Genomic DNA, 23,681 nt, shown 5'->3' with positions numbered 1-23,681 from the left:
ACACTCAGCAGAGAGGGAACTTCAGCCCCGAGAAACCGCCTCTCCTCGCCTCTCCTCTCCTCCCCTCTCCTCCCCTCCCCTCCCCTCCCCTCCCCTCCCCTCCCCTCCCGGCCGCCCCTGGCGATGGGCCCGCCGGTGGCAACAGCACGGACTACCGCCGAAGAGGCTTCAACCCACGAAGTGCGCCAGGAAAATAAAAAAAAATACAATTCTTTGTCCCCTGTTTTATTTTCTTCAGGATGCTCCCCCCGCCCCCCCGCGGGGGGAGCACGGCGGGCCGCCAGGGCCCGGACGAGCCCTGGGCCCGGGCCGGCCTGCCCACAACGCTCTCCCCCACGCCGGCGCTCCGGGGACGGGCGGACTCACCACCACCTCCTCGAAGATGCTCTGTAACTGCGTCTCCATCGGCACCATGGGGATCGCCATGGTGCCGGACTGAGCCCCGCAGCCGAGCGGCGGCCCCCGCCGGGCCCTTTGTCAGGTGGAGACGGCGGCGCGGCGGCGCAGCGCCCCCGCCCGGAAGCTCCGTCCCCGATCCCGCTTCCCCCCGGGAAGCGACTGCTCAGCTCGGCCGTTCCGGGGGCCGCAGCGTTCCGGCCGGCGCCGCCCTCCTATCTCTGCCCAGGCCGGGACTCGGCGGCTGCGGGGCCTGTCCCGCCCCCGACGCCTGCCCCTGCCCCGGCCCCTACCCGTGGCCCGGCCCGGGTCCCGGTCCAGCTCCCGGCTCCGCTCCCCGCCACTGCCCGCCCGGGAGCGCTGCCCACGGGGTGGGAAAGCGGGAACCGAGGGCGGAGGGGGAGCAAGCAGGCGCCATTTAAAAACGGAGTTGTTTCTTTACGAAAATGTTTGCTTAGGCTTCTTTGGTTTTTTTTTTGAATAATCTGTTCTTAGAACAATTCGGCAAAGGACGTGCTCTGGTTCCTATAAGTAAGGTTCTTATATGTAAAAGACTTCATAATTCCTTAAATTATTATGGCACTGTACTTTGCTGTAATTACTGTAAAGTTAGAATTATTAATTCCCATAAAAAGTCATAAAGTTAGAATAAATTGAAAATGCATTTATCTGAAAGCACCTAAGGATACGCTATGCACCTGCAGTGGTTTGTAGATTAAAAATAAATGTAAAATGCCCAGTCGAGTCAGTGTTAAAAGTTCTGTGGGTCTCTGCCGTTCACACTGCATTTTCTGAGCTGTCTGTGGCTGTTTGGCCACGTAGTTGCCTGGAATAGCACTGAACCTAAATTCAGGTAGTGCTGGTGACTAGGTACAAACTTAACATCAGAACAGCAGAAAAATAAAGCTGATCATCCCAAATTCCAGCTGATAGATGAAGGCTTCAGAGCAGCCAGAAATTAACATTTCCGGGCTTGGGCGATAACAGGGTGTACCCATAGAAGAGAGAGAGAAGCTCACGTGAAATTGGATAGAGGATTATTTGTTGTAAATGTAAACAGCTTTTGCGTAAACAAGCCTAAGAGACTAGATAACGTAAGCAATGAGAAATGTAAATAAATTTAAAAACTACCCCAGGGAGTTGTGATAACGTGGGGCGCAAGCACGTGCACAGCTGGCAGAGACACGTGCTGTAGCCAAGAGGCGGTAGTACGCGTGACTGAAGTCAGTTCATTCTTGTCAGTAATGGGAAATTCCTGGTTGGGAAACAAATAATGCTTACCTGTATGTTATTTACCTTCATATACATGTAATGAATGATCATTGGAAACAGAGAGGTTATGATGTAGGGGAAGGTCCTTTTGTACTTGCTCTTTGTCATGGTTTCAGCTGGGATGGAGTTAACAGTCTTGCTAGCAGCTGGTGTGGGACTGTGTTTTGGATTTGGGATGAGAGTGGTATTGATAGTCAACTGATGTTTTTGGCCGTTGCTGAGCAGTCAAGGCCTTTTCTGCTCCTCACACTGCCCTGCCAGCAAGTAGGCTGGGATGGCACAAAAAGTTGGGAGGTGACAAAGCTGGGACAGCTGACCCCAACTGACCAAAAGGGTATTCCATACCATATGATGTCATGCTCGGCATATAAAGCTGGGGGAAGAAGAAGGAAGGGGGGAATGCTCGGGTCGATGGTGTTTGTCTTCCCGAGTAACCATTCCTGGAGATGGCTGAACACCTGCTTGCTAATGGGAAATAGTGAACGAATTCCTGATTTTGCTTTGGTTGCGTGCACAGCTTTTGCTTTACTTATTAAACTGTCTTCATCTCAATCCATGAGTTTTCTCACTTTTACTCTTCTGATTCTCTCCCCCATTCCACCGAGGGGACAGTGAGTAAGCACCTGCGTGGTCCTAGTTGCTGGCTGGGTTTAAAGTGTGACACTCTGATAATTGTGTTGCCCTCAGTCTTAACACAAAGCTATTTCTTCTCTAAGAAATGTTCATTGTATTCTTCGCTGTGTGTTTATTTAAAGCGTAATCAGTACAATTTGACATGCCCTTTGATGTTCCATCAACATCTAGTGTCAGTACTTGCACGCCCTGGGCAGACTGGCTTGGGGTTGGTATCTACTCTAATTCTATGCCAAGCTCCTAATCCATTGCCGAAGTGACCCATAATGGGACTGGAAATGGAGCCCTGAAGAGGTTGTTTTACTCATCATTATGTCTTATCCTTATCTTGAGGACCAGTCTACTATTCTTACTTTTATCTGCTTGGGTGCTTGGTCACACTCACAGGCTAACAGCCATTCCTAACCGTGCCTTGGGCTCCAGACCTTGATCCAAAATTGATATGTACCAAGCCACTATCTGTCTCCAACTTTATGCCTAACACGCCTTTATCTTGTTTTTAGGTCATTAACCAACATTCATTCTAAACTGTACTTACCATGCCAGTCCAAATCTAACTGGTTACCTTTATTAGACAGATTTGGTCTAACTTTAACTCAAGTCCTGGTCCACAACTTGACCCAAATACTATACCCAACAGAATTTTGAGTTTTAAAACTGGACCGTGTGATAGCATGGAACCCCTGATGAGGTCCCAATGATGATTTGTCTCCTAAATTACCCTCATCTAACCACGTCTCATTTTAACAAAACTGAACTACCCATGATCCTACCGTTGGCAGAGAATCTGGTCATTGGGGTGGAGCTGAAGGCCAGGGTGCCACAGCAGGTGGTCAGACCTACGCGATGGTCACCCTGCTGTGCCTAAGGGAACCCAATGTCCAAGAGGAGCAACAGTACAGATCTTATGTGCTGGGATTGCACCCAGGTGTCTCTGCCGAGACACGAAGCCCTGTCAGACTCAGTGTATTAAGTAACACAGAGCCGCAAGCCTCACCAAACAAGGAAGAAAAGCAGCATTTGCATGAAGAAGAAATCACCATCTTCATCCAGAGACAGAAAAGGAAACACACTTTTCAAAATGACTGTAGATGTCATGTTACTCTTCAACAAAATGAGCATTTGTCATTGATGTCAGATGATAAATATTTATGAGAGAAATGGTTAAGCTTTGGGGTTTTTTTCCTAAGTGAGTGCTATTCATTGTAGAAGATGGATGACAAATGAGTATAAAGCTGTCTTTTAATTGATGATATGTAAGGCCTGTCTAGTTCTTGATGGCCTTAGAGGACTTTCAGCTGCTTTATACTAGTAGCTTAAAATGACAGGAATTGTAGTGAGAATTGAAAGTGGCTACTAGACAAGGCTATTCAGAAGTGTCTCTCCCTATTTTCCCAAGGTGTTTGTTAACATGTATATGGCAGAGATGTCCTGCTTGTGTTCTTCAAAAACATCTTCCCGATTGTGGAAGTGCCAGATGAACTGAGGACTGCAATTGGACTATAGGGGAATGGGTTGCTTTGTGCCCTAGCCCTGCATTTGTATAGTGTCGGACTATGTGCAGCACGGTCACTTAAATTTACAATTCGGTAACTGAGAACAGAAAGGATAACTGATAAATATTTCCTTCTTCCCTGTTGTTTTCTTTACTCTAAAGTATTGATCATATGGATTGCTCTTTTTATGTGAATTGTCTTTTGGTAGGAATGAAAAAAACTATTTTTAAATGTGTGAGACCCTTGATCTTTAAACAGAAAAGTCTGGGTTCTTGGTCAATGTTCATGAGGTTTTATATTCTTATTTTATCAGTGAGAAATGTCATATAAATTCATCGTGTGGGCAGTAGTTTGAGAGATTAGAGCAATGATTAGGTAAAAGTAGCAAAACAAATATGTATGATCGCATTCTGTTCCATTCGGAGTGGCTCGAAAGCTGCCTGGCAGAAAAGGACCTGGGGGTGTTGGTGGACAACCGGCTGAGCATGAGCCAGCAGTGTGCCCAGGCAGCCAAGAAGGCCAACACCATCCTGGCCTGCATCAGGAATAGTGTGGTGAGCCGGACTAGGGAAGTAATCATCCCCCTGTACTCGGCACTGGTGAGGCCTCACCTCGAGTACTGTGTTCAGTTTTGGGCCCCTCACTACAAGAAGGACATTGAGGTGTTGGAGCGTGTCCAGAGAAGGGCTACAAAGCTGGTGAAGGGTCTGGAGGACAAACCTTATGAGGAACGACTGAGGGATCTGGGGTTGTTTAGCCTGGAGAAGAGGAGGCTGAGGGGAGACCTTATCACCCTCTACAACTACCTGAAAGGAGGTTTTAGAGAGATGGGAGCTGACCTCTTCTCCCTGGCGACAAGTGATAGGACAAGAGGAAATGGGTTCAAGTTATGTCAGGGCAGGTTTAGATTAGATGTTAGGAAGCATTTTTTCACTGAAAGGGTTATTAAACATTGGAATAAGCTGCCCAGAGAGGTGGTGGATTCACCATCCCTGGAGGTGTTTAAGAAAAGGGTAGATGAGCTGCTTAGGGACATGGTTTAGGAGTGGTGGTGTTTTTATCAGGGTAGGTTAATGGTTGGACTTGATGATCTTAAAGGTCCCTTCCAACCTCACTGATTCTATGATTCTATGATTCTATGATTTGCTAAATTATTTCCTTTGATATCAATAGAAGCAGAAATTCGCCCTGGGTGCCTACACTGATGATTCACACTCTCAAGGGTCTAATTGACTGCTACTTCTGTACATTTATGTATTGGTTTTGCCTGGGGTGGAGTTAATTTTCTTCATAGTAGCTGGTATGGTGCTGTGTTTGGGATTTGCGCTGAAGACAGCGTTGATAACAGCTCCCTGGTTTAGCTCTTGCTGAGCAGCGCTTACACAGCCTCAAAGCCTTCTGTGCGAGTAGGCTGGGGGTGCACGAGAGGTTGGGAGGGGGCACAGCTGGGACAGCTGACCCCAGCTGGCCAAAGGGATACCCCACGCCACGTGGGGCTCAGCAATACAACCCTGGGTGAAAAAAGGAGGAAGGGGGGACAGTCGGAGGTAAGGTGTTTGTCTTCCCAAGTAACCGTTAGGCGTGATGGAGCCCTGCCTTCCTGGAAGTGGCCGAACACCAGCCTGCCGATGGGAAGGAGTGAATGACTTCCTGATTTTGCTTTGCTTGCACACGCAGCTTTGCTTTACCTATAAAACTGTCTTTAACTCAACCCACAATTGGGGCTGCCCCCACCCAGCTGCGTGGGGCTGAGCTGAGGTTAACCTACAGCAGTGCTCTTTGGCACCCAGTGTGGGGGCAGAGGGGTTCGAGATAATGACAGATTTGATTGGAATGTGCTAGACCGGATTTATAGCTGTTACAGCTGTTTCGCTATTAATTGGGAAACTCCTGCAGTTGCCATGGGACTTGCTTGCTTTGCTGTGTATTAGAGCGTGGCGATTGTTAGTGGCTGCTGTTTGCTGCACTGCTTATCATCTTACTTTGCTGTGCCTGGGAACATTTCGATAACAGCGCTGGCCACGTGCCTGGGCTGGCGTATGGCCAGGGCGTCGCTGCTGTTCCTGTACTGCTGTAGTAGGCGTGCTGTAACTACAGCCAGAACTCCACTTGAAGGGCCTGTGACCTGTGAGTAACTCCGTGCTGGAGCGCCTGGGGCTGTGGATAGGGCCACACCGCAGCAGGTACTCCCCTGAAGGGACTGCAGCCTGTGGATAAATCCGTGCCGGAGCATGGGCAACGGGAGGAGTTCATCGCAATATTAAACCTTACAGCCTGGTTCAAAGGCACCAGGCGTGGAGATTACAATGGATATATCTTTAAATTGTTGTACCCCAATGTTTGAGTTGCTTGTTATACGAAGTGCTGTAGCAGGAAGCACATGAACGGAGGACAAGCCTCGCAAGAAGCCCTGCAAGTGTGACCCAACCTGAACAGGTTTTGGCAGTGAATAACTCCAGAAAACACGCTGCCTTTCCTGCCCCGAGTAACCACCGTAACAGATGGAACCCAGGTCATGGAGGAAGTGAACTCAGTAGAGATTTTATGGACATTTTACAGGGGTGGCCTATAGACTAAGAGAATGATATCTCTGTATATATCAAAGGATGGTTGGGGAGGGGAGGGAGGTGATTAATGGGGATGTATTGGATAATGTGGGACCTGAGCATGAGTATAGAATAAGGGGTAGAGATTGCACTGGTTTGGGCTGTGATGGAGTCAATTTTCTTCATAGCAGCTCATATAGTACTATGTTTTGGATTTGTTTTTATAATTACAAATATTATAAATTTATTTATTATAATTTATAGCTCATGCAGTGCTCAACTTTAGAATCAGATCAACATTTGAATAGTTACACTTGCATAGCCTTAATAAGCATTGAAGGTATATTTTCATAACAAATAAACCTTCCATTAACCACCAAACTGAAAAATAAATACATTTCAAATTGTACTTAAACAAAACCTTTTTATTTTTTATTGAATTTGATTTGGCTGTATACCATTTGTTTTTAATGAGTACATCTATCACTACTGAAAAAACATGTAACAAGCGGGAAAAAAAAATGTGACAAAGGTGGATTGAAACTAAACCGGTGGAATCCTCTAGTGTTAAATAAGGGAAGGGATCTGAAAACATAGGCGTGACACAAATCAGGAGTTAAGAAGCTGTCTACTTTCATATTGGTTTCGCTGAATATATTTAACACTTTCTTTGAAGATAACAAATACTCTGGATGGCAAGCTTTTAACCGAATAGTTCAGTACTTGAATTTGTGTCATTTTTGCATTTTATTGCTTAGCAACATTTAACTCCCAATCACCAGCTGAGAAGTTTACCTAATGCTGTCCTTATCTTTAAATGTGACAGGTTCTCTGTACGCAGATAATGCTTTACAGCCTTTGACCTTTCAGAGTCACTTTCCTGCTTACTTTGGCTTCCTGCAAACCTATCACTGATGCAAAAGCTAGGATCTCATAAAAACCCCACGAACAAAGTACATACACCCTCGAAGCAGGAGAAGCGTCTTAGTTGCAGCTGATTCAGCCGGGGAGGCTGAGGATCACAGAATGGACAGCCGAGAGGCAGATCTCGGCAAAATGGAGCTTCGGGATGCTGACTTCAGTGATCAAAGCAGACATTTGAGTGAAGTGTCTTTAAAACCAACAGAGTACGTGAAGAAAAAAACCCTCCTGAAATACAAAGTCGTCTGTGCTGTAAGTAGGTGCTGCTTTTCAGGGCTGCTGGTTTAACAATTCTCAGACTTGCAGAATTTTTAGAAGTTTCGTTGTATTTATGTAATCACTCAGGGTAGTTTGGTAACTGGTGCTTAAAGTTTTACAGCATGAACGCACGAACTTCACTGGAAGATTTCTAAAGTTCTTCTGGTACTTATCAAGCAAACTTGTTTTTTTTTCTGGCAGTTAATTACACTTTTTGTTTTACTACGGTAACCTGACAGTTCTTTTGCACAGCAAAGACATTGCTTCAGTACTTCATTTTATACATTTGATTAAAACAGATGTGTTTGTGGCCAAAGCAGCCACAGTTCCTTTTTCCTTACTTTTTTATCTTTGGATTTGTCATTAACAAAACAGAACGTGTAGGCAAGGCATTGGTGAAAAACATGCAGGAAGCAAGGCATGGGAAAAGACTAATGAACCATTTCATACAGTATTGTCAGTCCCACATCTCAAATATCGTGTCAACTCTTTCCCTCTTCCCCAGGGCTTTAAAGGTCTTGTGGCTGCCTTGTAAATAATAACGTGTAGGGGTTTTGTTGCCTATTTTAAATCTTCTGTTGTCGCCAGCACACAGTTTTAAGCTCCTGCTTGTGACCACAAAAGAAACGTTAATGTGTGAATATGTATATCTGTATGTGTATATGTTTGCACAAGCTCTTGCATCTGTAAATTGGAATTTAGAGGAAATGGCAGGTACTGATTTTAAAAAGACTCCAAACTTTCGAAAACAGACCTATGAAAAAGAGAGTCAAGTTATGATACTCTTCAGTTCTATGTCATCAGAACAATTCACACAGTATAACTTCCTATTTAATGCTGCATTGTGCAAGGATTGCATAAAATATGAGGGAAATTGAGAAAAAAAAAAGAGAAGATAAAATAACAGACATTATTTCCTCAAGTTTTCAGTAAAAGTAATGAATTGTGTGAAACAATGTGGGAAAAATACTTAACTGAAAAAAAGTAAATTACACTTTCAAGAGGTACTTAGAAAAGTAAAGTGAGAAATTTAAGTGTCCTAAAATGTATTTATTCTTCCAAATGCATTAGTTTTCAAATGCCTGAAACTATGAAAAAAAACCCAAAATCTAAATATTGGAGTTGTAAACTGTTAATATACTGCACAATTTATCTATGTCCTTGGTAAACTATATGTATGCAGTACTTCCTTGGCAACTTTGTCCTGAAAGCTTAGGCAGAGAATTGTGTGCTCACAAAGAGCAGTCACACTGTCTAATAAATCCTCCTGAGAACAGAGCATATGTGTTAGGAACAACTTTTTTATTAGTAAGTAGCTATAGTCCTGAACATAGACATAGAAGTTAGCTGTGGAAAGTCCGAGGACTTGAATAGGTGCTACCAATGTTATTTCACTTTAAGCATAAATGTCCCAAAATCAAGGATCTTTGTGTAAATGCTATAATAAATGCAACATCTCATCTGTATACCTACTATGAGTTTTGGGTCTTTACTTCAGCTCTCTCATTGCTTGCAACGCTGGTAATGTTTGCTGCTGTAATAGCTGTACTTTCAATTAGTATCATCTATTTATTTCAATTACACATGTGAGCTGTAATGAAAACGGGGGTAAAACCATAGTGAACTTTAAGGTGAAGTGTGCATGCCTTGGTGATTGGGCTGATCTGTACTCGGGGAAACGAGACCCGCTAGGTTACCCTGGCAGTGTTATCCTCCCTGCCCAGAAAGAGCGGCCGCTGTTCTAGCCTAAATGCACGCCCGGATTCTCAGTCCTTGCTGACTGGATGTAGAATTAAACTGCTGCCTTCGCACCTGGCGTCTCTCTTCAAGAGACTTCGGCATTTCTGCCACTCTGGGCAATCTTTCCAAACACGCGTATCCCGTCTGTCTCTCTTACCTGGTTCTCTCACCAATTCCATTTCCATTCCTACTTTTGGGAAAATGGGAAGTAAACTGGGGTGGTTTATGGTGATCTTCTGTGATACACATTTTCTTTCCCAGCATTGCCTTAGTGAAGAAGAAAGTGCATACGCTATGAAATACTGAGAGGGTTGTCACTTTTCACTCTGCCTCTCAGCTGGCATACATTGCCATTCCTCTTGACTGTCTGTTAAGCTGATAGAGGTCTCCTCAGCTCTTCCTCAGTCTCCCAAATGTTGTGCTGCTTTCTGCTATGAGGTTTCCTTGGGCTGTTTGTCTCTTTCCAGTTTCCTCTAACCTCTCTAACAGGGTGACTTATTACGAGAAACTGGCATGGGGATGAAAACTTGACACGTGCAGTCTCAATCCAGCTGCATTTCTTAAGGGTTTCTTTCTGTGAGCATTTCAGAAAAACGCAAAAGCTAAATAAAAGCAATTTCCTTCTCTTTGAATAGATTAAGAATTTGCAAAACAGGTAAATATGTTGATTACTTCCTACTATCTGTTCCTCAGCAAAGTCTTCCCCAATTACAACATGGGGCTGGCCATAGGTTAAAAGTGTGGTATTAAGGTGTTGGCTTGTAAGCAGTTCACAAGATTATCATTCTTGTTTGCAGGTATCATTAGTTCACAAGAAATCATACGCTCGTAGAAATAATAATCACACTGTTAATTTCTAATAAACCTTACAGTTTATCACAATTGTGAACTTTAATTTTCATGTGTCTGTGTGACAGGTTCTTCTCTGTGCTTTGGTTGTTGTATCCCTGGGATTAGGTTTAGGACTAGGACTGAACCGTGGAGACCAGCAGCAAGGTATGTTTACGATACTTTCAGGATAATTAATGCTGAAGCTAGATCTGGTAAAGGCCTTCACCAGAGGCTTTTTTATAGCGTAATGTAAGTGCTCTGTGAAAACATACCACCTGTGAAAATAAAGTTCTTGCATTTTTCAAGTTGGATTGTATAAAAAACGTACACTCACAATGTCTACTTGAAAGGCCTATCCTAAACCACTAAGTGCATGGCTTCTCTTTCCAGAAGTGTTAAAACTAGTTCACAACAGGTTTGGACATTTTATTATAATAATACTTTTAGGAAACTTGAAATAGGACTTATTGCATATAATACCTTGCGATTATTTAGGCAATATGCTTTGTAGAAGAGATATCAATGGACCATCTTCGGGACTCATGCTTTGGGTACATTTGGCATAGTTCAGGTGTCTAATGTTAAAACTCATTATGAATTTTCTCTGAAAACTTCAGTTTCTGTAAAGCTATGATAAACAGGGGATAATGCTTTGATTTGGTGGGATGTTATTTTTTAGACAGAAAAACAAAGTAGCATTTTGATGTCAGGAGGTCAAGCTGGATGAGAACAAACACAACATAGGGTGAATTAAATAAAACACTTCCTTTAGAATTAAATCAATAGTAATCTCATAGTGGAGGAGTTCAAAGAAGCACAGTCTCTGTCTCATTCCTAATCAACACATACTGAACTTGTTTACCTACTTATTCATCAAGTCTTAGCAAAAACTTTCTGTCTAAAATATGTAGATACCCACAGCTTTAGTCTTCACTGACATTTACCTCAGGAACTTGGTCGTAGTTGTAGTAAGTGAAAGATGGCACTAAATCAGTATGTTAGCATTTTGGTGCCTCTGACTGCAGGTGTTACAGAGCAACCCTCAACAGGGACTGATTAACTTTATTTACTACTTCCATAACCAGACCTACCTGGGAAAGATTAATTAGGAATACACGTTATTACACTGCAGAGTGGGAGGGGAAGCCTCAGCCCTCAATGACACGCACCTTTGTGCGGTTGCATTTGCTATGAGGGCAGTGGGGATGAATGTTGCTGTTCAGGAGCGAAGGGAGTCATGGTCGAGATGGGTGCTGGAGGCTTGTGGTTGTGGGAGAAGGGGCCTGCAACTGAGTCAGAAGGACCTGTCATTCTGTTTGTTTAAAAATTAGCACAGAATTTGCATTTGGTGGTAGTACAATTGGTTCTGTTTACATACTCAAGATAAACTTCCTTATAGCTCCTATCATTGTAGGGACTATTCCAGATAAAAGTTAATGAAATACTAAATTCCTGACCTTGCACAGTTACGCAAACATTGTAAAGAAATGAGAAGTATGGATTGCAAATTATGAGGGGTATGAACAGTTCCATTATAGACAGAAAAAGGGTTGTATTTTTTCTTAGACTTACCATGCTATATACTATATGATTTTAAATCAGGTAGATCATCTGAACAACTTTCAGTTGTTCAAAAGCCAATGGATAGAGGAAAAATTAAATTAAATACTTCAGCCAAAAAAGCACAGAAAAAACTGTTTGCATATATTTATGTAAATTTGTGGAAAATCATAGGTCTTTCTTGACAGACCAGACTCTAGTCATGAAACACTTAACCCTCAATTACTTCTTTTCATCTCTACTTTTGGCAGATCCATTTATGCTCGTTACATATATTGTTTTTTATTCTAATTATTTGCAAAGCTTTCCTGCCTCGTACAATAGTTGTTGATGTAAGTACATAAAGCACAAGGTACAACATTGAACTTTATACATGTGAAACAAGCTGGCTAGCTTGCAAAAAATTATTTTAGCTCTACATGGTTTCTACACAGTGGATATTAAAGCCTGAATTTTGTAGGTGGTGTGCCCTGCAAAAGCATGAACCTCTTGGCAACTATAATAGAATTGCACCAGGAAATCTGAGTAGTTATACCTATTCCTGTCTAACAGTGTGAGTGGACAAGAAGGCTGGAGATGTGTGTGCTCAAGAGTGGTTCAGTGTTTCTGCAGTACAGAGAACGTGGACACAAGGCTTGTCCTGGCTAGTGTGGAGCTGTGGGTGATGTTTGTAGGTTTAGGGTTGTCCTCGGGTGTCTTCAGGTGTCCTCAGGAGATCCAGAGCTCTCCCTTCTCCTTGCATGAAAGTGTCAGTGGTGAGGAACTGCATGTCTCCATTTCCAACACGAGGACCCTCATTTGGACCCTTTTCTTTCTTTCAATCAAAACAACCAAACATGCAGATTTTTAAGGGATGTTGTAGCAATTAAGTGGGAGAGGTATGGTCAGAATCCTGAGTGCACTAATGAGCCTTATGGACCCTGCCCAGCTCCCCGGGGCTGCCCACAGCCCAGGACCCCATTTCAGACCCCCAGGGCCATCAGCCCGTGCCCCAGTGACACCACAGTGGGGCTGTTCTCCAGCTCCCCATAGCCCTGCCCTGCCTGGCCATGGGTTCCACCAAGCCAGGTCTACCCACAGGCCAACTGCCTGGCCTTGGCCTGTCCCTGTCCCCAGGGAGGTGCCCAGTGCCTGAAGGTAGGGCTGCCCCGGTGCCCCCCGGCTGCCCCGCTCCTGGATGAGGTGGTGGGACAGACCTTGGCTGCCAGGCTGTGCCCAGACACCCTAGGGAGCCCCCATGGCTACGGGTGCTCAGCCCTGAGGGAGCCCCCATCCCATTCAGCTCCCTGGCAGGTACATTAGGAATGTCCAACACAGGAGTCACTCTTCCTTTCACATCCTGGACCCAAAACTGAGCAGGGGAGAGGCCAGCTTCCCCCTCCTCGTGCTGAGATGGTGGGACACCCAGGCATTGCATCCTGTGCCACTGGTCTCCTGGGGAGACCTGCAGCAGAAACAGCCCTGCCACAGGTTCTGGGTGAGCACGTCCCAAACAGCCACCATGACCTTCAACATCCAGAAGACTTCCTACGGCTTTCATTTTGCCTTGCTGACGCATGTGCTAGTAACCACATTGGAAAAAGACTTGGGGAAATGGATTTGGGAAATTATTCTGCACAATTGTCCCCACAGCCCGGGTCCGTGGTCCATTTAACCGCCCGGTCTGGGACAGGGTTACCCAAGCATTCAGACCTGCTGCCTTCTCCCTACAGTCAGCTGCAGGCACAAGTGCAACGAGCCCCGTGGGAACGAGGTGCCCGGCTGCCGGTGCGACAGCAGCTGCAAGGAACGTCGTGATTGCTGCTGGGACTACGAGGACACCTGCCTGGAGCCAAGTATGTTCCCTCACAGGCAATGGTGACTGGTTGCCATTTCATTTTGGCTTTGTTTTTCTTCGTGTGATAGTAATAGGAAAAGGATAAATTCTCATATTCACATAGATATACCAAAGTTATGTCACATTCCCTCAGGGAGGGAAGGACATGGCGGTGTCGAGCTGCTTCTGCACTCAGATGGCTGGAGTGACCTGGCAGCACACAAAATCTTCCCGAGTCTGAAGTCAGATCCTTGTATTTTTGTCCCCCGGGGATAACCAAAACACTTGCAGTGCATATTTCCTAACCCAGATAAAGCTGTGTATGAGCGCAAGCGGAAATCGCATATTATCTTTGACCGCGGCCCTGAACTGATGCCTCTGTGCCGGCTCCCCTTGCACTTTTGGAAATGAATGGGTGTTTCCCAGCTGGATCCACTCTCAGCCTCATGCAGTGCTCAGTGGGGGCCCAGGGCCAGAGGAGTCTTCCAGGGGACTGTCCTGGCTCTGCATCAATGCCAGACTCCTCTCCGGTTACTCTCTCTGCTCTCCTGGCAGCTGCTCGGATGTTTCTTCATCCTTATCGCTGTTTTATGCCCACTTCAGCCTTTACATCTCTTTTTTTTTTTTTTGCTGTCTGCTGGGAATTGTGTGCAAGAGCAGGAAAAATATGCGTTTCCTTCTCTTTCTCTTCTGTAGGAGAAATGTGGGTTTGGTTGGCTTTTTTCAGATCTTCCTGGAAGGGTGGAAGGCATTGAAGAGGATAACTTTGGGGACACCTTTGTAAAATAAATTGAGAAGTAGGCTTTATGTGTTGAACGAATCTTGAGTTTCACTTTCAGATAAAACTTCTAAAGCAGCTCAAGCAGGACATGCAAACTATGGTTTAACAAAAACTCTTTTTTTTTTTTTTCTTTACCTGTTTGGGGGATTTTCACACAAAGGAGTTTACATAAGGTTCTGTGAACCAAATCACAATCTTTTTCTTCCAATTTTCAGCCCGATCTTGGAAGTGCACAAATTTCCGTTGTGGTGAGACACGGATACCTGGAAGTTACTGCTCTTGTTCTGATGACTGCTTGCAGAAAAAAGACTGCTGTGTAAACTACAACAGCGTTTGCAAAGGTAAATTGAAAGTCAAAAAGATTTTTATATAAGTTTTCCTGTGACATAAATAGATGGGCAAACATGGAAAATATAAAGGTAGATGCATTTGTTTCTCAAGAGTAGAGTCTTACGGTGACATTTTGGAAAATGAAGGTGTTTTGAGGCAAAGCTTTTGGTATTTTTGACTGTAAAAAAGACAGTTTCTGAAGAAAAATGTGAATGTGTGTCATTCATAAAAAAGACAGAATGGTTTGAATATTGCAGCAGTATACCCAATATGGGGTTTCTTTTTCTTTTTCAAAAATAGATGGAGACATAGTTCCTGCCTCAAACTTCCTGCAATCCAAAGTGCGTATTGTAGTAATCATCCCATATTTAAAATTTCCCATCCATTTTATTAGAAATTAATTTTCAGATTGGGTTTCTTATGTTTTACTTATTTCTGAATATTTTTGTTGGTGGCTGATTGTTTTATACAGACTGGCTAAACACATAAAGGATAGCACTGGTAAAATTGTATTACAGGAGCAATACCTGAGGAGTATACCAGTGACCTAAACATGGTATCTTTTATCAGAATTCCTTTATATTGTGAGGTGGCAGAGATTTAAGGCAACTCCTGCAAAATTATATTTGTCACCTAAAGGAAAATTAAAGCTAAAAGCAGTCAGGAGTTTGCCTAGGTGCTAAACTGACTGAGCTGACCTAGTTAAGGTCACTGTACATCCCTGCCTTTGGCTGCTTGTTGGGAGAGAAGCTTTCTGTGATAAGTCGAGAACGTCAAAAGCCACCGCTTCTTCTCTTTTCTCTATGTTTTTTCCTTTCTTGGATGCTTTCCTTCTTTCTTCTGTTATTGACCTCCCTTATCTCTTCCAAAGAGATGGGCAAACATTATCATAAATAACTATAGCTGTGAAGCAGGTGGAGAACATTCAAAGGAGAACAGAAAGAATTGCTTAAAAGTTGGAAGGTGTAGTCAACAAGATAGTGATTGAAGGAGTCTGGGCTCTTTGCAGAAAAATAAAAAAGAAAAGGTTAAAGGGAGCCCTGGCAATCATCTCTAAATGTGTAAGTGGTATCTGCAAAAGTAGAAGTCAGTAATCCAGTGTGGACAGAATACAATTTAAATGTTTCCCATTTAAAACCAGAAAAAATTTAGCCTAAGCTTTCATAATGATTTCGTCTCCATTTTGTTTGTTTGCTTGTCTGTGTAGTATATGTGTTTTGCTTTCAACTTCCAATTGTAAGCACTAGCCCTTTCAGGGTTTGAGGGCCCAATAGGTTGCACTAAGTGATTTCTAAAGGTATCTTTAACCATACATTTCTATAATTCTGTATTGAAGCAGAAAAAGTACCAGGAAGAGCCCTAAAAAGATCAACCAGGAAATTTCTTCGTTGTTTGTGTGGAGTTTTTTAATGCTATTTGAGTATTCTCTTTTGTCCTTTTAGGTGAAATACCTTGGGTGGAAGAACCATGTGTACCGCTTGAAACTCCTCAGTGTCCAGCTGGGTAGGATAAAATAATTTTGTCTTCTTAGCAAATAAAATCATTATGATGGTCAGAAAAACTCCAGTGGTCTGACTCATGTCCTTGTGAGGTTTTCATATTTGCTAAGAATAAGGTTCCTGCCCTGAGGAATATTCGATAGAAGCAGTTTGCGGCTAGCAATGTTTTTTCTTTCTAAAACCTTTGTCATTTTGTTGCACGTTCGTTTATCATTTATAGTTTAGAGCAGAGTACAGGAGTTCAAATCCAGTTTGAAAGTCAGTTTGCAAAGACCTGGAAAAAATTGTTAGTTGTCTCAAGGTTCATATATCACAAATTGTTCGTAGTCCATTTCATGTTCCTGTATTTCATCTGTGATAATTCAGATAAATCACCCAATGCAAGCTGTAATAACTTAGAATCTGTGATTGCAATTCTTTATCTAAGTAACAGGGATTTTTTTTACTTGAATTATCTATGGGAAGAAAGGTGTGTTAACAAGGAAGCTATGGAAGTAGCTGTATTTCTACAAACGCTGAAACATGGTAATTCTGATGTCCACCTGTAGATATTTTGCTGGTTTTGCAGTATTGCAGAATCATAGGTAGAGCCTAGGCAGAAACACGGTTTAAAAGCTGTTCTCAAAGAAAAATTGATTATTTTCTGGTTTGGTTATGGTATTTGTGGAGTTATCCATTATTCTATCTATTTTACTGCCAATTTAGTTTAATTATGACAATAATACCTTTAGTATTGCGGCCTCTTCATGGCTTCCTGTATGTGCCTCCCAACATAGGTATAAAAATATACTTTTTAGGTTAACAGATAACATGCTGGGTTAACAGTTTCATAGGCTAAAGCTTGGAAACTTTTGGAGGAGGGCATCTTTAAGTGCTGTAAACAGCATTGCTATATGAAGCTCCATTTAATTTCAGATTCAGATCAGGAAGCTGTTTTATACAAACTGTTGATGCCAGTGTAATTCTGTGTTTTAGAAGGACCACAGTGAATGAGAAACAAACTGGGATAGTGATTACTGCCTGATGAGAATATATAACTTTTTTTAAATAGTTATCACTCAAAGCATTACTCCAAAAATGGTTTGGAGTCAGTTATCAATAACTGCATTTTATCAATCATTTTCTCCCCCAATATTTTCCAGGCTTATCTAGTGAACCATTCCTATAAATTACAAGTAATTGGGGTTTTTTTAGATACCACGTGTAGTGAAGCCTACTTCAAACTACATTTTTAATTTAATTGCATGTTTACAATTTTTATGTTTCTATATATGTTTCTAAGGAGACTGTGGAATATATAATGATGGTTAACAAAAAGATTGAATTTTTATGACAATAATTTAAGCACTGTCTTAGAGATCAGCTGCATTTTGTGCCTATTTTATCATGCCTACTGTATGAACTCAGATCTAAGGCTTTTATCCTTGGGTTTGGAGATTTTTTTAAATGAAGTCTTACCCTAAGCATGTTAGCAGCAGCTGCATTCCTTTTGTAGCTTTGAGTTCAGTTTGTCGGGACCCTTGAGGCAAAGAAATGTTCTCCAGCTCCATGAGAGCTGGGAAACCAGAAAGATATAATCCACAAAGAACACGGACTGCTTAGTGATGTCTTCACAAAAGAAATGTGGTAAGGTAAGGGGTTAGCACAAACCCGGCATTGCAAAGAGATTACGTTTCCCAGCACTGAGGCCAGTTGACCCTGACTGCTTGCTGGGTGACTGCTGAACTTCTACAGTCCTTGTGCAGCTGCCCTGAAAGATTTTTTAAGATGCATTAAGAGACAAGAGGCAGGCTTCAACCCATTACTATGTACAGAGGTACTTTGGCTGTTCTATACTCTCGTCTTCTATTTGGATGCTAGCATTTGTATTTATTTGTATTTGTAATTAAATATTTGTAATTAAAAGATTAACAAAACCCAATTTATTTTTCTAGGTTCTATATATTCGGAGTAGCTTGTATTTTGTTCCTCCAATGTTTTTTTTTGGGGGGGGTGGGTGGGTGGATTGTGTATTTGCTCTCAAAATTGAGCTATTTCTTTATCTCACTTTGATATTAATTCCGGGAAGTATATGGAAATTCTGGATCTTACTTTTAAAAGCAGAATTTATATTGTTAAAGATCTTAACAAGTCACTAAGTCTCCAAACCCCTTTATGATGACAAACTCGTATTTTCTTATAGGTTTGATCTGCCACCACTTATCCTTTTTTCAATGGATGGGTTTAGAGCAGAATACTTGCAAACTTGGAGTACTCTGCTGCCAAATATTGAAAAACTCAGTAAGTTACAAAAAGTGCTTCGACTATTTTCTTTAAGAGTCTGCATGCAACCTGTCCAGTCCCTTTTGCTGCTGTCATGCATATGTGTTGCTCAGCAATAAGAAAATCACAAATCAGTGCTTAAGCAGCTGTGTCATTCCCATGCATCTCGTCACCAGACGGCTCTGCAGAATGTCTTGCCTGGGCTGACCTGAGGCTTCAGTCTCATTGCATAAGCATATATGTCCAGTGCCATTTTTGGTGTCTGAAGTATCTGAGACACTCATTTGGGTTGGCAGACATGATGTAGGAGCAGCAGCTGAAGGCCAGGCAGGATCATTAAAGTTGTCTCAAATGGCCCTAGGCGTCTAGGCTTTAGGGAGCCGAACTGGGTGTCCAGGGTCCATTGACTGCAATGGGACGGTAGGACTAGCTCACAAGGAGACACCAGAATGTATGTGTCTTAAATTGGAGTCACATTTCCCCTCTAAAACCACAGCAACTGACTGTGGTGATTTTCTTTTTTCTTTTTTTTTAGGACTGTTAGTTTTCAATTAAAAAAAAAAAAATTATAAGCAAATTTTCATTAATTCCATGATCTGTTGCAGAAACATGTGGCACACATTCAAAATACATGAGAGCTGTTTACCCCACAAAAACCTTTCCAAACCACTATACTATTGTCACAGTAAGTGAGAATTTGCTGGCTTTCCTTTTCATTATCTGGATGATATAGAAAGGATTTTGCGGTGCCAAGGAATTGACTAATCATTTTGTGGGATACGGGAACTCAAGCTATAGGACTGAAATAGAGAGAGATGCTGAGGTAGTACATACAGGCATGATCCATGTATGCTATCTGCTCCTGGCCTGTGAACCAGTTATTGCTGATCCTTGTCAGTCTAATTGGATACGAGTGAGTATGGGTGAAGACACAGCCATTTGATGATCGTGTGTGTTAAGGTGGGTTTGGCAGTGGATATATAGACACATGACTTATATGGTACTTAATCTATAGCGCATCAAGTTTTAATTGGGCTGGGGAGAAAATAGGGAATCTCAAGGCACGCTGAATTCATTGGCAGGAAATCTGATCATCTGTGTGAGTTAGGAAAGCGTGTTCTGTTTCTCTGATAAAACAGCCCTAAAAATAATTGCAACACTGCAATAATGTGCATTGCAACATAGTTTAGGCTCCATTTGATTTCAAGATTAATATTTTTTGTTGTTGTTTATTTTCATTTTGCAGGGATTGTATCCAGAATCTCATGGTATTATTGATAACAGCATGTACGATGTAGACTTGAACAAGCATTTCTCGCTTTCAGGGACGGAAAAATTCAAACCTGCATGGTGGAAGGGGCAGCCAGTAGGTTTATTTCTCATCATGGTATTCCTTTATGTTTAGAGTGCCTCATGTGCCATTTTATAAAACAAAACAAAAAGAGAATAAAATGCAAAGCAGTGTGATACATTTGCAGTACGTGCTAAATATCCTATAGGCTTCATACTATAGGCTACCTACAAAACAGTTTGCTTTTTATGAAAGTAAAAGAACCCTTAACATGTTAATTCTGAGACTTAAAAATTTCACTTAATGTAGCATGTAGTAAGAAAGGCTTAAATAATTTGGCTGGTATTGGAATGAAACTCTTGCCACAGGAAGCCACAGTAAATATTTAATATGGTTTTGGTGTAGGGTTTTATTTTTTTGTCTTTTAACAACTAGCTACAAAATGAAATCTGAAAAACTACTTCCAAATTGTACCCATTTACAAATACTCTTACAAAGTCCAGGCATATAAAAGCAAGGAAGAGGATAGCAAGGAGCTTAATCCCCAGCAAAATGAACACTTGTATATTAACGTATGGCACATTTCATTAAAAAAACCCACCCTGATTGTACCTATGGTTGTGTTTAATATTATTAATGTACTAGAAAAATGCAAAAAATGCACATGTAGTATATAGTATACCTTCTTAATACACATTTATGTATTTATTTATATGTTTGTGTGTATGTATATGTCTGTGTAGTCATATTTATAGTGTACTGAAGTACAATTGGCAATTGCCACAGGAAAAAAGATCACTACCTGTTGCCAATTATGGAAGTACCTATATGATTTTTTCCTATGCTGAGAATACCCAAGAAATGGCAACACCCTGGCTTCCATGCTACCAAGTTTTCTTCAGAATGTGCATGTAGAAAACAAACTTTAAATCAGATATGGTCATTAGGCAACTATGTGATGTGTGACAGAAGAAAGAGAAATGCATGCTTGCAGCCCATATTTCTGATCCAGTTAGGTATTTTTACTTTGGTGATCTGAGGTCCTCCAGTGGTTTAAATGCCATAAAATCATTTTTTGTATCTTTACCCATAGGTCTGGCTGACAGCAATGTACCAAAATTTGAAAGCAGGCACCTTCTTTTGGCCAGGCTCTGACGTTGCAATTAATGGAACATACCCCACCTTGTACAGGGTATTCAACGGGTAAGTTTTTATAGAGCTTGTAGAAAATTTCTGTAGATTACTCAAAAATCCCAATTGCCATATGACAGTTGAAGGAAATGAAATACAAGATTTTTAAACTACAAGATTTTTAAACAACAGTCTGAGAGATAAGTGCCATGTCACATCGTCCTGGTTTTGCCATGCAACTACCAATAATAGTTAAAATTTTCAAAAACATGTAGGGGATTCACAATGTGAAAGTCAAAGGGTACTGTATATTCTGCCGTCCTAGACAGTTTTGAAAGTTTCAGCCAACTGCAAACCACTGATCTCTCATTAGGAAAACATCCTATAACTGGTTAGTAACCACTGCTAAGCTGTATCAATGATTACCATATTTCCACACATAAAATCTACGCATACTATATAACACTTTAAAAATCCTTGTACTTGAGAATAAGCTTTCAGATAAGCTACACCCTAAGATAATGAACAAGAACTTGGAAGCCATGGCAAGAAGCTATAGAAGGCAAAAACTAATTGAAGAGAGGATGCTGGATAGGGAAGCTACTGAAGGAAGACGGGCTCTAGAACAATTTCCTCTTGCGTTCGTGATAATGTGCACACTGCTGCTGAATCATAGTTCTGTAAGTTTTGTCTAGTTAATTCACAGGTTGCACATGTGAAAATATAGCAATTACCTTCATGGTATTTTTTTTCTCATGGAAGGCATTGATATTAATAAGTTATTTCTTAATTTTTATGATGCTTTCAGTAAATTTGCCACGATTCTTCACATTTACATGATAATCTACAGCAAGTGTATAACTGTAAGTCTCTATAGATAACAAAGTTTTTGCAGTGATGTGTAGGATTGGTACTCAGAAAACACCTGAGTACTGTAGATAACTAACATAAAGCTTGGGCATGACTTTGGGGGAAAGCAAAGCTATTAACGGGTAAATTCCTTCATAGGAGGCAAAGCATGACCTCACAAAGATTTTGCTTGGGATATTACTTGCTTTTAAAATATGAAAGTCCAAGGTTTATACATGCTGGGAAGAATGAAAATTATTCTGACTTGTACTTCAGGTTTATGTCCCAAATTTGAAATCTCTTTTTTCCATGTATGTAATTGTAAACATATGAGTACTCCCATCAACGTCACATATTTCTGTTTACCAAATCAGGTTCTCTCTAATTTACCATTAAAAGTGAGTTACATTTCATCAAAAATTAGAATAATGAAACTGTTTGCTGGTACCTAGTTAGGATGCATAATTCTTAAAACACAAATCGGTGACTTTACTATATGACTAGAGGGTGGACACTTTGTATCTTGGAATTAGGAGGTCTTATCAGAAAAGGCTTGTTAGCACCTGTTTGTTTTTGTTTTTTTTTTTCAGTTCAGTTACATATGAAGAGAGAATTTCAGGAATATTGAAATGGCTTGATAATACCAAATCTGAGAGGTAACAAAAATATCTAGCTGGTTTGTGAGACTATCGCCTAGAAAACTTTTAATGCTTGGCAATTGAAATTTCTGTTTGCGTTTCTGAAACATGCAATCTTCCTCACCATCTCAAATGATAATTTGCTGAACTTAAGCCTGTTCCATAAGTATAGCTAATCATTTTCAGGATAAGATTGTAGATTCAAAAGATTAAAAAGTGCACATATATCTGAATGGGATGTACTGTTGTATGAGTTTTCTTTTATTGTGTCTTTTTTCTTGGTGCCTAGCCTAGAGGAAACATGGAACATTCAATTTCTTGTCTAAGTGTATGGATGAAACATTTTATGTGAAGGATATTTCACAAGAAATGTTAAATATCTAAAAAAGTAACTGCAGGCAGTAATTCAGGATGAAGAGTATATGTCAGTACTGATTGTGGTGCTCAACTTCGTGACAAGTAAACAAGTGAAATCTTTTATATGATAATTTGTTAACAAATTCCTAATGTGTTTGCAGTTAGGAGATGCTCTCTAGAGCCTCACTGCTTAATCAAGGGAAGAGGTCCTTTTGGTGATAGTTCCACCTACATCTCAAAAAGGAACAGCTTGCTATGCTGTCTGAGATCTTGAAGTTTTTCAGAGTGATTTCTGGATACCAATTAAAGACACTGGATTTTGTTTCTGAAATTATAACTTCAAGTAGTCCATGTTGATTAATTACAAAACTCTGAGGAATTTGAATGATTATATTTGCTGTATGGACTTTTATTAAGGTTTAAAGCAGTCATTTATAATTCTATTTTAGGTTACATTTAATTTTTTTTTTTTTTTAATGAATGTGTTCTTTTGAAACTCTCTCCAAATTCTCATAATATTCCATTCTCATTTGTTTCTAACTTGAGGCCTGATTTCTACACTTTATATATTGAAGAACCAGATTCTTCTGGACATGCATTCGGACCGGTTAGTGGTGGTGTAAGTAGTTTTTGTGTTTTTCGTGGACTAAATCACACTAAAAATGGTGTTGTACTGTGAACTTAACCAACTTATGAACTTGGAAAAGATAGATCAAAAATTACCTTGATCATTTTATGAGTTTTTATTAAGAGCTCTTGCTTGTGATTGAACCCATTGTTATGATTCCAACACTGTGTGTGAATCAAAAGAGCTGTAAACCAAACAGACTGGCAGAAAATCATACCACATCATACTATTAGAAATACAACCATAGAATCATAGAATGTTTTAGGTTGGAAGGGAAATTAAAGATCATCTAGTCCAACCCCCCTGCCACAGGCAGGGACACCTCCCACCAGACCAGGTTGCTCAAAGCCCCATCCAGCCTGGCCTTGAACACCTCCAGGGATGGGGCCTCCACAGCTTCTCTGGGCAACCTGTTCCAGTGGCTCACAACCCTCACAGTGAAAAAT

The 23,681-nt window shown here is 41.4% G+C and overlaps 2 protein-coding genes across 2 annotated transcripts in view; one reads left to right on the top strand and one right to left on the bottom strand.

The window, feature by feature from the left end:
* Positions 1-384, bottom strand: part of MED23 (mediator complex subunit 23) — a 41,374-nt gene extending 40,990 nt beyond the window's left edge. The window contains exon 1 of the mRNA XM_082480861.1: positions 367-384. The gene's annotated coding sequence lies outside the window, so the exon portion shown is untranslated. The remainder of the gene's footprint in view (positions 1-366) is intronic.
* Positions 385-6,986: 6,602 nt separating this feature from the next.
* ENPP3 (ectonucleotide pyrophosphatase/phosphodiesterase 3) overlaps positions 6,987-23,681 on the top strand; it is a 39,728-nt gene continuing 23,033 nt past the window's right edge. Inside the window, exons 1-11 of the mRNA XM_082480862.1 lie at positions 6,987-7,516; positions 10,180-10,258; positions 13,366-13,488; positions 14,466-14,591; positions 16,023-16,083; positions 18,262-18,359; positions 18,947-19,026; positions 19,588-19,707; positions 20,726-20,835; positions 22,203-22,268; positions 23,154-23,226. Coding sequence (XP_082336988.1) covers positions 7,370-7,516; positions 10,180-10,258; positions 13,366-13,488; positions 14,466-14,591; positions 16,023-16,083; positions 18,262-18,359; positions 18,947-19,026; positions 19,588-19,707; positions 20,726-20,835; positions 22,203-22,268; positions 23,154-23,226 — 1,083 coding nt within the window. The 5' untranslated portion in view covers positions 6,987-7,369. The remainder of the gene's footprint in view (positions 7,517-10,179; positions 10,259-13,365; positions 13,489-14,465; positions 14,592-16,022; positions 16,084-18,261; positions 18,360-18,946; positions 19,027-19,587; positions 19,708-20,725; positions 20,836-22,202; positions 22,269-23,153; positions 23,227-23,681) is intronic.

The sequence above is a fragment of the Vanellus vanellus genome, assembly GCF_965231255.1.
Source record: "Vanellus vanellus genome assembly, chromosome: 3".
NCBI lineage: Eukaryota > Metazoa > Chordata > Aves > Charadriiformes > Charadriidae > Vanellus > Vanellus vanellus.
The sequence above is the reverse complement of the archived record's forward strand: the minus strand, read 5'-3'. Positions and strand labels throughout refer to the sequence as shown.